Source organism: Meles meles, chromosome 14, assembly GCF_922984935.1.
Source record: "Meles meles chromosome 14, mMelMel3.1 paternal haplotype, whole genome shotgun sequence".
In the NCBI taxonomy this organism is placed as follows: Eukaryota; Metazoa; Chordata; class Mammalia; order Carnivora; family Mustelidae; genus Meles; species Meles meles.
This window is the reverse complement of record NC_060079.1, coordinates 46248919-46265527: the sequence shown is the minus strand read 5'-3', so window position 1 is coordinate 46265527 and position 16609 is coordinate 46248919. Positions and strand designations below refer to the sequence as shown.

The 16609-nt window shown below is 40.5% G+C and overlaps 1 protein-coding gene across 5 annotated transcripts in view; it reads left to right on the top strand.

Moving 5' to 3' along the window:
* Positions 1-1341: 1341 nt before the first annotated feature.
* The window catches only part of PCDH9 (protocadherin 9), a 924405-nt gene continuing 909137 nt past the window's right edge, over positions 1342-16609 (top strand). For all 5 annotated transcript variants that reach the window (XM_045977985.1, XM_045977982.1, XM_045977981.1 and 2 more), the window contains exons 1-2: positions 1342-1883; positions 3094-6264. In XM_045977985.1, the coding sequence (XP_045833941.1) occupies positions 3229-6264 (3036 nt within the window). In that variant the 5' untranslated portion in view covers positions 1342-1883; positions 3094-3228. The remainder of the gene's footprint in view (positions 1884-3093; positions 6265-16609) is intronic.

The following is a 16609-nucleotide window of genomic DNA, read 5'->3' as shown; positions in this document are numbered from 1 at the left end:
TACACAAATTTTCGTGGTTTAGTAATTTTAAAATATCAATAAAAAACAGTGGTTTGGGTTCTAATATTTACAGAACAAAGCTAATCCTTTCGGGAGTCATTCTATTTAGCTCTTGTATGAAAATGAGAAACGTGTGAGGATATGCTACAGAGCAGGTCAGAGAGGCACGGGGAAGACAAATATTACAATTAAAGTTGGAATCAGAAGTGCAAAGGGAAAGGAAATGTTCTACAGTTGAGGGAGCAGCAGGACGAACTCCTAGCAGCCTTTCGCTAGCAAAGTTTGCAGTTAGGTGAGCTGGAAGCGGGTTTTGCTGCCGCCGCCGCGCGCCCGGGCGAGCTCGGGTTCTCTGGCCACCGCGGGAGCCGAAGTGCAAGGACACCTAGGATCGGCCGCGGTGGCCCGCGCTGTTCTCCGAGCTGCGACTTCACACCGAACGCCAGACTGGCCTAGGGCTGATCAAGGGAGTTCCCCGAGGCTGCCACTTTCTCTTCCGCCCCCACCCCCTCCCCCGGCAGCTTCCGTCACCCTGCTTCTAGGAAGTGCTCAAATTAATTTTCTTTCCGGTCTTGATTGAGATTCAAACATCCTGTCCCGACCTTTCGCTGTCTGCCCTCTCTGCCCTTCTTGCCGGCGTTCCTGCCAGCAAAAGCCTCTAGTTGCAGTACTGGGCATGTTGTCTGTTGAACGCTCTCCGGAGAGCTGTTGGCCGGTGCTCCCTCCCGAGGGGGGTGACCGTGCGTATCGTGCCCCGTACCCCGGGTTGACTCTTTCCCTTCTTTGCATTTTGGTCCCTCCATTTAGTAAAGACGAGTGCGAAATGTGCGCCCGGAGATGAGCCCTCTTGGCGTCCTTCGTCCGCCCGCTGCGGTGCGGGAGGCTCCCCGGATCCTTGCCTGCGCCCCCCCGCCAGCCTCCCGCGCCGCCCCGGGCCGTCCCACCACCGGTGCTCCGCCGTCCTCCGCCCAGCGCGGCGCAGAGCAAGCCCTCAGCCCGGTTCGCGCGTCACGAGAGCAGCAACCGCGCCGGCCTGGGGAGCCTGAGCGCTTCCCTCCCGGGCCGGACCCTGCTGGGCATGCTCAGTGCGCCTCCTGGAACCCGGCTCTCCCGGGGCCAGGATCAGTTCTCCGGGTTTTCGCGGCTGCCGAGGGGGCGCTAAGGGGAGGCTGGGAGACAGTCAGTGCCTTGTTCCTCGCCCCCTCCCTCGCGCGGGGCTGCGGCCGCCCGCACCGCAAGATGCGGACCAATCGGGGCTGGGGGCGGGGCTCGGCCAGGCACGCCCTCCCTCTGGGCTTATTGAGAGTTATATCAAGAAATTCAGTTCAGAGAGGAGAGAGGAGAGGGAGAAGGAGAGAGGGGCAGAGGAGAAGGGAGAGAAGGAAAGCATGCAAGACAGGAAGGAGCGCCTTAGAGTCTCTGAAGCACGAAAGAGATAACCGATTAGGAATTATTCAGGCAACTGTCATCCCGGAGAGCAGCCGGAGACTAACCATCACCCCAACTCTGACGTTTCCTACAAGAAGTTAGAGACTTAAGCAGTATTGACATCGGAGAGAAATGGTATGCTTGATGCTGTGGAAAATACCCCAGAGCTGAAGAAGTGCAACTGGATGTTGTGTGTGTGTTAAATACCAGAAGAGCCCAGACCCCGTGGGTAATAGAGACGAAATGTGGAGAGAATGACTAACGACAAATCTGTGAATTTGTTCTCTGGAGTTGCTAATTTGCCAGCCCGAAGCAACACATTTTACAAGGAAGAAACGTTTTGCTGCTTCTGATTTCTCCCCAAACTGGTGCTACCAGATGCATGGCTTTCTATGTGTTGGAACAAATCATTCCTAACTGCAGCATACCGGGAAAGGGGAAAGGTTGAGGCAACTAACGTAAGTGTAAAGTTTCGCATGCACAATTGTAAATTTTGTGTTTAGATATGTCCTCAGTGTGGACGAGGGATGTTTGTAATTGGGTAGATGGTTGGGGCAGAGCTCACCCTCTAAGCTGTATCTGCATCCCTACCTGCATCACTCTGCTGGAACTAATCGCGGGCATCAGCTACCGTGCAGCCTAATGCAGATAAGATTAGAGCCTGGGAACTGACCAGTTCTACTCAAGTAGGTAACTGCCTGGAGGCTTGCGCCCATTTAAATTGCAGTTAGGGGAGCATCTAAGCAGAAGCCTTTTTACCTGTGTTATTGGATTGCAGTATTTATGTGTGGCAGATGTTACTAATATTATAACCAGGGATCAGGGTTAAGAAACTGCATTTTTTCCCCTCTATGCTCAGTAGAAAATATTGTGCTGTTACATGGAAATGTTAGCTGCGTTTCACTTACATCTCGGCACTCTCTTCCACATCTAGGATAAGGAATCCTGTTTTATACATTTTTAAAAGTTTTAGTGTGCTTCTTAATCCAAATGGGGAGAATTTGGCAATATGGAGAAATGAGAGCAAGGTCTGGGCAGGAAATTTGAAGTCTTGGTATTGTGCTTTTAGGCAATAAGGATATGTAGTGGTTGGTGACTATTGCTTCTGATGCTGCAGCAGCATGTCCGGATGCTTGTTTCCCAGTAAGACTGGATTAGAAGGCAGCTGAAGAACTGGGAGGAAAGAAAAAGATAGTCATTTTAGACGAAAGAGATGACTCAGTGTAGCAGAGAAGAAAACATCACATTCGACATGTGACAAAGCAATTAGCAGGAACCATAGCTAAATACTTAGTGTTTTTCACTTGCACCTAAAAAAACTAAGGGAGCTGGGTTAGAAGCCAGGAGGCGGGTAAGACAGGGGGAGGGGAAGAAGAGAACATAGGAATGCATGTTTTGAATTAAACAGTGTCCTGAAAAACAGTCTGGGTGAGTACAGGTAAAAATAGCAGCTGTCCTTAATTCAAAAGTAGATGAATTTCATTTTCTCTGGGCAAACGCAACAAGCAGTGGCTATTTAGTGTTTTCATCCACAGAGTTAACTTGCAAACAGTGGCAGAGCAAACTGCCATGTTTACTAATATACAGTGGAAAATGTGTTGTGATATTTCATGACTGTGTGTTTTTGTTTACTGAAGAATAATATTGTCTATACGATTGTGTTGACAGTGGCTGTCTCCAAATAAGCGATGAGATGTAATGCATCCTCCAGTCCATGCACGCTTCCTCTTGCAAATCGTGCATCATTCCTCAGTGGAAACCTTTAAACCCTAAAATCCGGGAAAAGAAAATAAATACATTATCATGGACCTGAGGGATTTTTACCTGTTGGCTGCTCTGATTGCCTGTTTAAGGCTGGATTCCGCAATAGCTCAAGAACTTATTTACACTATTAGAGAGGAATTGCCTGAAAATGTGCCCATAGGAAACATACCAAAGGATCTGAACATTTCTCACATCAATGCTGCCACAGGGACCAGTGCCAGCCTTGTCTACAGACTGGTTTCTAAAGCTGGGGATGCCCCTTTGGTGAAAGTATCCAGTAGCACTGGGGAGATTTTCACAACCTCCAACAGAATAGACAGAGAAAAACTCTGTGCTGGAGCCTCTTATGCCGAGGAGAATGAGTGTTTCTTTGAACTTGAGGTAGTGATCCTCCCCAATGATTTTTTCAGGCTGATCAAAATAAAAATAATTGTCAAGGATACCAATGATAATGCCCCCATGTTTCCATCTCCTGTCATCAATATTTCCATTCCAGAAAACACTTTGATCAACAGCCGCTTTCCAATTCCATCAGCAACAGATCCTGACACAGGCTTCAATGGTGTTCAGCATTATGAATTGTTAAATGGGCAGAGTGTTTTTGGACTGGATATCGTGGAAACTCCGGAGGGAGAGAAGTGGCCACAATTGATTGTTCAGCAAAACTTGGACAGAGAACAGAAAGACACCTATGTGATGAAAATCAAAGTAGAGGACGGAGGCACTCCACAGAAATCCAGCACGGCCATACTGCAGGTCACAGTAAGTGATGTAAATGACAACAGGCCAGTGTTTAAAGAGGGTCAAGTGGAGGTGCACATTCCAGAGAATGCTCCGGTAGGCACCTCTGTAATTCAGCTCCATGCCACTGATGCAGATATAGGCAGTAATGCTGAAATACGGTACATTTTTGGTGCCCAGGTCGCCCCTGCAACCAAAAGACTCTTTGCTTTAAATAATACTACTGGGCTGATAACAGTTCAGAGGTCCTTAGATCGGGAGGAGACGGCCATTCACAAAGTGACAGTGCTGGCTAGCGATGGCAGCTCCACACCCGCTCGAGCAACGGTTACCATCAATGTCACTGATGTAAATGATAACCCTCCTAACATAGACCTCAGGTACATTATAAGTCCCATCAATGGCACGGTGTATTTATCTGAGAAAGATCCTGTCAATACAAAGATTGCCCTAATTACAGTTTCAGATAAGGACACAGATGTGAATGGCAAAGTGATCTGTTTCATTGAGAGAGAGGTCCCATTTCATTTGAAGGCAGTGTACGACAACCAATATTTGTTAGAGACCTCCTCTTTGTTGGACTATGAGGGCACCAAAGAATTCAGCTTTAAAATTGTTGCCTCTGATTCCGGGAAGCCCAGTTTAAATCAGACTGCCCTGGTAAGGGTTAAGCTTGAGGACGAAAATGACAACCCACCAATTTTCAACCAGCCTGTAATTGAGCTGTCAGTTTCTGAAAACAACCGACGTGGGTTATACTTAACAACTATCAGTGCCACAGATGAAGACAGTGGGAAAAATGCGGACATTGTTTATCAGCTTGGGCCGAATGCCTCCTTCTTTGATCTGGACCGAAAGACAGGAGTTTTGACAGCCTCCAGAGTCTTTGACAGAGAAGAACAAGAACGTTTCATTTTTACAGTAACTGCCAGGGACAATGGGACCCCTCCCCTCCAAAGCCAGGCGGCTGTGATAGTTACTGTTCTGGACGAGAATGACAATAGCCCCAAGTTTACTCATAATCATTTTCAGTTTTTTGTGTCTGAGAATCTGCCAAAGTATAGTACTGTGGGGGTAATCACAGTGACAGATGCAGATGCTGGGGAGAATAAAGCTGTGACTCTTTCCATTCTAAATGACAATGATAATTTTGTGTTGGATCCCTATTCTGGAGTCATAAAGTCAAATGTCTCATTTGATAGAGAGCAGCAGAGTTCCTACACTTTCGATGTCAAAGCCACTGATGGAGGACAACCACCCCGCTCCTCTACTGCAAAAGTCACTATCAATGTCATGGATGTCAATGACAATAGCCCAGTTGTCATTTCTCCACCTTCCAACACTTCTTTTAAGTTGGTGCCCCTCTCGGCCATTCCTGGCTCTGTGGTAGCAGAAGTTTTTGCCGTGGATATTGACACGGGGATGAATGCGGAACTCAAGTATACAATTGTGAGTGGGAACAACAAAGGCTTGTTTCGGATTGATCCAGTAACAGGTAACATTACTCTGGAAGAGAAACCGGCGCCTACTGACGTGGGCTTGCACCGTTTGGTGGTCAACATAAGTGACCTGGGATACCCAAAGTCTTTGCACACACTCGTGCTTGTTTTTCTCTACGTTAATGACACTGCTGGGAATGCCTCCTATATCTATGACTTGATTCGCAGGACTATGGAGACCCCACTGGACAGGAACATAGGGGACAGTAGCCAGCCCTATCAAAACGAGGACTATCTCACCATCATGATCGCCATCGTCGCAGGTGCCATGGTGGTCATAGTTGTGATCTTTGTCACTGTCCTGGTGCGCTGTCGCCATGCATCCAGATTCAAAGCGGCTCAGAGGAGCAAGCAGGGTGCTGAATGGATGTCCCCGAACCAGGAGAACAAACAAAACAAGAAAAAGAAAAGGAAGAAAAGAAAGTCTCCCAAGAGCTCTCTTTTGAACTTTGTTACAATCGAAGAGTCCAAACCCGACGATGCAGTCCACGAACCTATCAACGGGACCATAAGTCTGCCAGCTGAGCTGGAGGAGCAAAGCATAGGAAGGTTTGACTGGGGCCCGGCCCCTCCCACCACCTTCAAGCCTAACAGCCCTGACCTGGCAAAGCACTACAAATCTGCTTCTCCACAGCCTGCTTTCCATCTTAAACCAGACACTCCAGTCTCTGTGAAAAAGCATCATGTGATTCAGGAACTCCCTTTGGACAACACCTTTGTTGGGGGTTGTGACACCCTTTCCAAACGCTCTTCCACTAGTTCAGATCACTTCAGTGCCTCAGAGTGCAGTTCCCAAGGAGGCTTCAAGACAAAGGGCCCCTTACACACCAGACAGGTAAACGAGCACTTTTACTGGTCTATAAGTACTGCATACAAGTGCCCAGTCAACCAGTATTAACGTGCCAGTGTGTCTCTTGTTTTGGTCTAACTTTAGCTTAGTTTGAAAGAGGGAAAAAAAAACTTGACCCCTTTTCTGTTCCTCTGGGGCTGTCAAGAATTTTTAGAACAGCTTTGAAATTTCTGAGTTCTGAGAATTATTTAACCTCCCAGTTTCCTTCAAATGGCAAAAGATGAAAAGAGGAAACGATTCCAAAAATGTCCCAAGATAATGTTTGCTGAAGAAGAAAACCTGTCCTGATATGCCAAATTCTGCTCCTGGGGTTTCCAAATTGACTGCTTCGAGATTTTCCACATTACCTTTTGATCTAAAAAGTCACCTTCAAATCCCAAGTTTTAAATGACGTTTTGAAGGTCTGACCGTAATTATTTTGGAGCTGTGGTTGCTAAAGGGGTTAATTTTTTTTTAGTCTCTAAACAAGATAATAGATTATTAAATGTACATCAGCTGTGAAGCACATGATTGTCGATAGATTGCAACGAAGCCATATAGGAAGCCTTCTCTTTGATTTTAGATGATTTCATTGTAATATAGTAAATTGGGTATTGAATAGAAAGGTTGGCAAATTGTCCATAATGGCCAAAGTACTCTTTCAAGGAAAAAAAAAAAATAGAAGGAATGCTTTCTCCCTGAGATAACCAATTTATACAGAAAAGAATGAATCCATTGTAAATAGTCTCCCATCTTAGTAATGCATAAGTGATCTGTCATAACTCATTTTAAATTGTGAAATATGCCATATGAAGAGGGATTAAGAGGCTGAGAAACTCATATTTCAACCAAATCCAGAATTAGTTTTTCTTAGGTCTAATAACTCCTTGTTAATAAAGATTTAAATGCAGCGCTGTCTAATTTATTTCACTGGTGCTTGTCTGTTGCCATGAAAGTTGAGTGTCAGTAATAGCCTGTAGATGGCACTAGGGTATCATGTCGCTTGTGCTGGCCAGGTGCCAATCCCGCAGTAGCAAGAACGGGGGGTAGGGAAGGATCAAGCTGGTGCTACAGCCAAAGATACCTTTTATTTAATGATAGTTGCTCTGGAGCAGCTAGCATTTAAATTCATTTGCTTGCTCTTTTGCGATCAGCTCTCACCACACCAACTTTCTAGGATTTCGTAATCCAAGTGCTATCCTTGTTGGTATGGAGTCCACCCATGGCGATGGCCCATCTGAGTTTGTTGAAAATAAGGAACATACAGATTTCAGGAAATTCAGGAAAACAAAATAAATTTGCAGGATAGTACTGACAGTTGTTGCCTAGTGTTTGAAAACTTAAGAGTTTTTCCTTTGTTATGTATGTGGGGGTGGGTTGAGATAGAATGTTTTATTGCAACTCTAGTTTCCTCTTACACTCTAGTGTTTATTGCTCTGGAATGACTTTAAGGTTTGATAGTAATAAGATACTTACAAAAACAATTTTGTCAATGAATCACATAGATACTTCCAGAACAGTAAGCATAATGCCTATGGATTATTCAACTATAATCTCCACTTTTCAAAGTGGAAGATTAAATACCTAGAGCATTTTAAAAGTCCACATAGTTGGAGCTTAAATGTACAGAAAGAAAGGAATTAAAATAAGTCCATATAGAAATTTTAGAGAAGAATATGAAGTTTCTCGATAGAAGTTCAAGTTGGAAGGAGGTATTTTTATGTTAACTCCCTCAGCTTTTTAAGAGAGGTTGGTGTTGTAAAATTTAGAAAATTTCAGAGCTTAGTAAAGGTTTATAAAAGTTGGTAAATAGTTAATCATGTAATTTATGAAGCTAAATATGAAGTTGCTATTAAAAGAAAGAAAATGGCTTTTCTAAAGTTTACTTTTAATGTGAAGGTCACTCACAATATACTGAGATTTTATGATTTGCATAATAATCTTGAAAAAAGCTAACATGATGGAAACTTTTCACATAAATTCTGAAATTTGTTTCCCAAAGGAAGAGACTGACATTCTTCCAACATCATCTTTCTTTTGATGCAAACGTGGTGTGCATTAGCACTGACGTACAGGCCCACTTTTTCTGACTTCTCTGCAAGAGTTGAAACTATATGTAGTTCAGAGACATAAATGTTAAGTGCATTTCAGTGAATTATGGAAAAGATACTTTGTTGAGGCTTAGTCATAAGAATATTTGTATGATGTAATCTTTAAAATAGGATGCTGACTAATTCTCTAACTGGAACTAAAGTGCATTTTAGACATTCCTTGAGACCATGTGTCACTGTAGGCATTTTGATGTTCAGACATAGCTATAATTCATGATTATGATAAAGAGCTATTGAAATGGCTTTGGTTTTTACCTTTTAGAAGTTTTCATGCTGAGAAAGAAAAATTGCAGTGTTGGAGAAAAGGAATATTGGAAGTAGGGAGAAGTGATGGTGATAGCAAGATGAATAATTTTAGTATAAAAGAGGCATATTTTCTATGAATGAAGAACACAAATTATATACTATCCTTTAGTTTTCCTTTTTTAACTGAACCACATGAGTGTTATCTGAAGATGTTCTAGTTAAGCTAAAATAAAAATTCTTTTTTTAGCTCCTTCACTTCAACTGGTGGCTTTTATACAAAATGTGCTCCTGAAGCTACATGATCTTGAAAAAGTAGGGTTTATTACAACAAAAGCTTTCAAAGGAATTTATAAACATAGACTCCGTGAAGATTTTTAGTTGAGTGGGCACAGATTGCTGTTAACAGGAATACCTTTTCACTTAATGGTGCTAGGTGATGTGTGAGTAAAATCCAAGACTCTTGAGTAAAGGGTTACCGAATTTAAATATTATTAATTTGTATCATCTATACAATGAGAACATAATGTCTGACTCTTGTACCATGAGTTTGCTTAGAGTGCATTGGTTCTTACTTTGTCTCCTGTTCCCCTGCTGTTTTGCCTTGTGTGACCCTGCAGAGAACATTGGAAACCAGATTCCTCATCCCCTCTCTTTCACTGAGCTTTTGTTTTCTTCAAATATACCAAATCGGCCACTGGATTTTCCATGAATTATTTCACATGAATCTTTGGAGGTATCCTTAGCACTCACAGATTGAGTGAAATGTCCCTTAAAAAAAAAAAAAAAAAAAAAAAGCAAGGTCATGTCTTGATATTTATTCACAAAGAAGCAGAGTTCACTGTTACAGGGTTAAGAGGATGACAACATAATCAATTCCAGTAGGACTTTATGGGATAAAGCTCATTGGTGTATTTTTCTAAAAGGAAAATATATTCTTCGTGGATGTTATTTTTATAATGTGTGATGTTAAGTTTTCAAATTTTAGAGTGTCTCAGAATCTCCTGGAGGGTTTCTTAAAATGCGGGTTAGCGGGGGCCTCTCCCAGAGGTTCTGTGTCAGTGCCATTGGGTTGGCCCCAGTGGCCCTGAAAATTTACACTGCTGGCGAGATACTCGGCCATGTTGGTGCTGCTAGTCCAGGGACGATACTTTGAGAACCACTGCCTCAGCATGCTGAAATCAGACACGTCAGCTCCTTTCCCTTTCAGATGATCATTTCCAGAGTACCTGCTTGTGCACAGCCCAGCTCTCAGTCCGCTTCTTGACAGCCGGTTTATTGTAGCTGGAGGGGCTTTACAGTAAGCTGTTTATTGCTATTTCCCAACCCGGTTGACAGCATTCGGGGAATTAATTTTCTTGGCCCCAGTGTGCTTTTTTTTGGGGGGGGGGGAATGAATGAAAATGTTTTTAGTATTTTGTTTGTTTTTTTTTTTAAGTGACCTATTTACATTTGAAGACTTCTTCCAGCAATAAAACAATCTGTGAGAGTTGTAGTAGAGTTTGGTTCTGGGTAAGCAGTCATGTTTAATTTTCTAAATGAAATGCGTATTTTAGAGTTTAAACATCCTGACTTTAACTGTGCACAATTGAGAGTACTGGCTCGTATATCCATCTGGGTATATATTGAAGAAATTATACATTGGGAATGTGTATGCATGCTATACTCAAGTGTATACATGTACTTGGACGGTGTAAAGGGAGTTGCTGCTATTCCCAATCATTTAGAGATACTATACTACATTTAGGATTACTTTTCATTTTTGAGGAATCCCCCTGCAGCCACTAAATGCTATCTCCTGTAAAATGCGTGAGGCAGTTGTAGAATTGCTCTGGAGGAGCATGAAAAAAAATGCAATTGAGAGTGAAGGGAGCAAATCTTAACTAATGTAAAGTTAGTAAAAAACTTTAAGATACTTTACTAAGTTTTGCAGAATATAGTTGTCCTTTGAACGCAAGAGGCACATGGAGAAAAATTGCTCCCCCAAATGCAAGTTTTTTTTAAAGCGTCAGTTGTGATTTTTATTTCTACTCCTTCCCTTTGGCTGAGTGCCCTATGACCATGAAATCAGTATGAGGCAAAGGACACCCAGAGCCCTTGGATTGACTTAGGAATTTGAAGTGAGGATAGGCCATCTATTCAAACTGGCTACTTTTCCTCTTGGATTTGTGAGACAAATACTTGATTTTTTTTCAGCTTGACACAGCCAAGCTATGAAATTCAAGGTGCATTTTAGTATTCATTGCTAATAACCTTAAGGAGAATAAAAATAAAAGTTGCCACTGTATTAAGCATAGGCGTGTCTTCTGATTACTGAATATGTGTTAACATAGAGAATATAATTTCTGTAGTTAAAATACTATCTCCTAAATATTGCAATTATTTCTATATATAGAAACACTCTAAACTGATGTTCCCTTAGTTTCAGATGAGTCATCCCTATGGTGTCACAGAACATCATTAAAATTACCTTGCAAGTATTGTACTTGTGATAATGTGTTATATTTTTATGGTATATGTGTAGTCTTATTAAATGTTTCAAGCTATAATGCATCTTCTCATAATAGCATAAATTAAAATATATGTGAAATAGTAAGAGAGAATTTAGATTTAACTAAAAACCTCAAACCTAAAATCACATCTCCTCATAACTAATTGTGAATTAGTTTGACTCTTGAACTTTCATTTTTCATGTTGACACACATGAGATGTGTGTAAACTGCGCCCCAAATATTTGAAATGGCCTCTTACTGAATGATTTTTCATATTACATTATCTTATCTGACAGTACTGAGGTATGAAAGTGAGACCTGTAAATTATTTTCTCAGAAGCTCTATTTCCCCAGTTTTACTTTGTTATTCAGATTTTTTGATTTCCAATTGTTTATTGCTTGGGTGGGAATGCAGAAGTCCCCCAGATGCTAAAAACGTCAGTGTTTGTGTTGGGCTAGCGGTACCAGATTAAGCGCTTATAGGATCCAGGGCCATGTCAACTGTACTGCCCTCGTTTAGTACTTCCTCGGTTTGACTCTGTCAGAGTTGAACTCTTAGCTTATGCATTGTTACAGACCAAAACAAAACTGAGTTTGGTGGATTATTTATCACTTTCATTTAAAAATCCCTGCAATAAGTATTCTCTGAGTTTAGAGTGGTGTCTTCTCTGAATTTAGGGTGGTTTTTCTTGATGGAGATCCTTTATACGAACTAGTCTCTCGCTAATATTAACAAATCAGTTACTATCTTGCATAGTCAACATAATTGGGAACTAAGAATTATTTAACACAGATTTTAAAATTTTGTCTTTCTTGATGATTGACTTTATGGTTAATATATTTTCCAGAATTTCACATACCAGGGCCCTAAATTTGCCGGTTTTGTTTTGTTTTGTAGTCACAGGTCAGATGTTTGTGAGAATTTGGGACTGCAAGTCACCGAGATTACTCTGAAGTTTTCAGTATCTCGAGGCATAGGAGTTCAATAGCCAATGTTGCTAAGGTGATACATCCTTCATAATAGTTAGGACCCCCCAAATCTGCATCGGATCACAGAGGAAAATCCAAATCTAGAAAGAAGATCTCTCATGTAAAGACTCTGCTGTTTAAGATTTCATCGGTTATTTCAGATAGCTGTTCAATCTGTCAAACATTTCATTTGGAAAGGAACACATGCTTTTTACCTTTGTTTGATACAAACCTATTGGGCTGTCAGTCATCAGAAACATAGAACAAGAAAGACATATTACTATGATTGACATTTTGGTTTTGATTTATATTCTTTTTTTCCGAAGCCAAGATTGATTAAAATGGAGATTCCTAAGTAAAACAACTAACCTTTCTTAATGGTAAAGAGTGATGGCAGGAACAGGCTGGGAAAACAACCCATATTTAATCTCTCACTCACATGTTTGTCCTCTAGACAGTTTATATTCTATAGTCAAGAACAGTAACAGAATTAGTAGGATGTTCCGAGCCATAATATGACTTTAAGGCGTTCAGAACTTGAAGTCGTTCATTAGGGGTGTGTTTTTACATACTTATCCATTATTTAAATGGCATGTGAAAATATTTCCCCTGATCATTAACAGTCTGATTGATTACAGCGCCATCAGCCCATATCACATTTAAAATGATGGACTTGGGACCACCTGTACAGCTGTGGGTAGTGGAGTTATAAGCACCAACTTTGAGGTGCTTGATTAATTCTTCCTGGTCACTTCATGCTCATTATTCTGGAATCCTTGAGAAAACAAGTGAAATTAACTTACCTTTTCTTAGAAGGAGCCCCCTACAGCCTCACCACTGGTTACTTTATACAGATTCTTAAACTGTGTGTGCTGCAGGAAGATGGAAATTTGGTCAATTTTACCATGCTTGTATAATATCTTATATTTTAACATTCTTCCATTGCTTGTCTTTCTATCTGACCATCTCTGCCTCTTAGTATTACACTGCTTGCGAATATCCAGTCTCTGGCCTTTTTCAGTCTGTTAGCAGTTGATTAAGAAATACTCTAATCCCTTCCAGGATATTGAGAAACTAATGGATTGCAGAGTATTTGGATCTTTAAGCTTCAATTGTAAATGGTATGAAGAATTGTCATTGAGCTGATATTTGCATATATCTCTCCCAGTGCTAGTTACTTTGCCTCCTTTTTGTCCTCCTAATCTTCAGCTTTCATTCTAAGAATATTTATTTTGGTCGGAAATAAGCATGCCAGTGATAGAAATTTGGGATTCACCTCCAAATGAATGCCATCACAGACAGGGAAGTTCTGGCACATTTTGCATAGATCTGTATGAACACAGTGAACCCTTCATAAGCTCTTAGATTGCAGGAAATCAGTGCTGAAAATTAAGTGGGGTTTTAAAGATTTGCAGAGTAGAGAGCTTTGTATAATGCTGGTATTGCAGGTGCCTATTAAATATGAAGTAAAGGCTTTGTAATACAACTAGCTAACACATTTCCCTCCACATTAGAGTGATTTATTGCCCAGAGAATTAGTCTTGCCTATTTTTTTCCCCAAATGCAGAAACATTGGAAGTGTCTGAAAGAATTAAAATCCCAAATGTATGCCTTAGAATAGACAGATTTGCTTTTTGATGAATCTAAGTGATTCCAAGTGGACAGTGCAGGCCTACTCACACTTACCTTTGGGACCTCCAAGGCCCGTGATCTGGCTTGCAACTCTGCCTGAGAAGAAACTCTCAATTGTATGTGTAGATTCTCCTCTAAACGTAAATCAGATTAAAACCCTAGGTATCTATGCAACTATAACATTACCATAATGAAGAGGGCTGGCTACTAAGTGAGTGCTTTGATCCTCATAGGAATTGATATTGAAACATTTCTCAAGCTGTATTTTTAGAATTCATCTTTGTTCCATTTGTAAATAGTGTATATTTGTAGCACAGCATCTCATTCCAGACATATGTGCATTTCAATATATTTACCTTCACGACAGTATTCAGTAAAATGCCTTGCAGTTCTTTAATACTTAATGTCTTTGGCCCTGTTAGCTATAAATCAGTGGAAATAGCCATGCATATTTTTCAAAGACTCTACAAATCCTATATTTTTGCCTACTAGAAAGAGCACATAATCCATGCATAGTCCACTAGGTACAGTGGACTTGCTGAGAATCATCATAGATGATTGATTTTTAAAACAAAACAGTTTTGGTGCAAGACAATAGCAACTGCAATTCAGCAAATGAGGTTTTTTTCCTCATTAAACAAACCTCAATATGGAGAAGAATGGAAACACAGAAGGATGTATAAAATGAAACCATATCTTTTATAGGAAGAAAATGTCTTCTGCTGACAGTAGTTTCATAGTAGATCTTTTCTTTGGGAAAAAAAAATTACTGGTGCTTTTTTGGATTCGTAAGATGCAACCAATCTGTGCCTCTGTGTGATAGCAGCTGCATGCTGAGGGCTTTCAAATACCCAGCTACATAGGATTCTGCAGGAAACTTTTCGTAGAAGGTGCAAGTGACAAATGGAGACAAAATGGAGTGAGTTCTGAGTTGTGAGTTGATGCCCTCCTGTGTCATATATTCATGTCATTGAACCAATTTTCACATTGAGAGCCTAGAATCACAATAGCCTTCCTTCTGTTTGTCAGCTGTGAACACACCTGCACTGGCGACTTTCCTTTGCTCCGTTTCTTGTCATTCACTGGGTGGATTATATTCACTTCTGTTATTTGATATGCATCTGTTTTCTTAAGTTTCTAGATAGATTTCAAAATGACACAAAACTATTTCTGCCTGTCTATTCTGCATGTCTGTATATTTTGCTCAGGAACATCCATAAAGTATCAACACACCCACCATGTGTTCTTTCTTCCTAGAAATAGAAAATCTCTATAGTTTTCCTTTGCAATTTTCTAAATCGAGTTTTTCTTACTGATAACTGTTTTCAAGGTGAAGAAATGATGTCAAGTTTAACTGTATGGATTAATGTTTCAATGTATCCCCAATCTTCAAACTTCCAACACAAAAAAGATGTTAGAATTTTTATAAAAATAAATCCTCTTTTTGCTGCAGAATTGAAATGAGTATCAAAATTACATTAAGTTGTAGTAAAAACAGACACAGTCTTTAGGATATTTTAGTTTGACATGAGCTCATTCTTGGTCTTGACAGCAAAATCTTCTGCCAAGTACTGATGGCAAAATATGTTGAATTCATTGATTGATTTTTAAACATGGTAATAATTAAGCAAAATCATTTTGACACCTCAAGTCTCTGTTTTAGACAATTAAATTCTGCTTTCGCTAAGGTTATTGACTTCTGGATGATACTGGAAGCAACACTCCTTGGGGTTTAAACTATTCCTGTAGGACCATCTGTTATTGGCAAGGCTGTGCATCCTCTCCAGCCAATGCAGTATCAACCCCAGGCACAGGATTGTTCAAAACACGGCCCTGATTCCTCACAGTCCTTCAGTTCCAAGTGGTAACTCAGTTAAGTCAAATACTGGTATATCGTAATTTAAGGCTAAGAATTAGGGTGACTGTAAGAAAGTTCCCTAAAGTAAGAGATTGTGTATTTCCAAGATCAAATCTACAAAAATTCCTAGGAGTGAACTAGTAGGCCTTCAGTAAATGTTGACCGAACTGGAGAGATAAGTTGATATTGGAATCATAACTTTATATATGTGTAACAGTTCCATTGATTGAGTCCCCATAACCATATAAAGAAGATATTCCATTCTTAGTCAGCTAATGTAGAAACTGAGATTCAGAAAATATGTTGTTGTGTTTTTTTTTTTCAAGTCACATGGCTAAAACCAATGGCTTTTATTTCCAGTCTAGAACCTACCTTTACACTGGTATTTCTTCCTTATGTGTGGTCTACTTTTATTTGTAAAACCCTATTTTTAGGCTATATATAAGTTTGAAACATTTTCCTCATTAGGGACATATTTTTGTTGGAAAGGATTGCAACCCATTTATATATTAAAAAATATATATATTACAAGGCAACTCAGTGCACCCACAATTATTTTTCACAAGTTACCTCCCAGTAAGCTAACTTTAGATAGCATTAAAATGTGGTAAGCATATGACACACAAAATCTCATGTGTACCCATTGTCTCTGTGAGAGAGGCAAAAGTGAATACAGTACCTATGGAGAGAGTGAACGTTTGGTTTCAGCTACCATCCGTATTTTCCTCTATAACGGCTGTGGCCTGATGACAGAAGCTCTAATTAGTTTAAAGAATTGTTTGTGGCTGAGGGCTCATCATGCTCTCCAATCTAAGAAATTATGTTCTCTCTGGCACCCCCCCCTTCACATTTCTGGAGGTCTAACTTAACCATCCTATAGATGAACTAGTATGGACTGTCTTAGACTCTGCATCTTACCATTTTGATTTTTTAACAGTGAAGTATAGTTAACACCTTTGTATCATTTATCAGTGTCTTGATTTAGTGGTTCCTGCATGTAGATCAGAGAGAAGCAGAAAATTAGAAAACTGCCAAACTGCTGATTC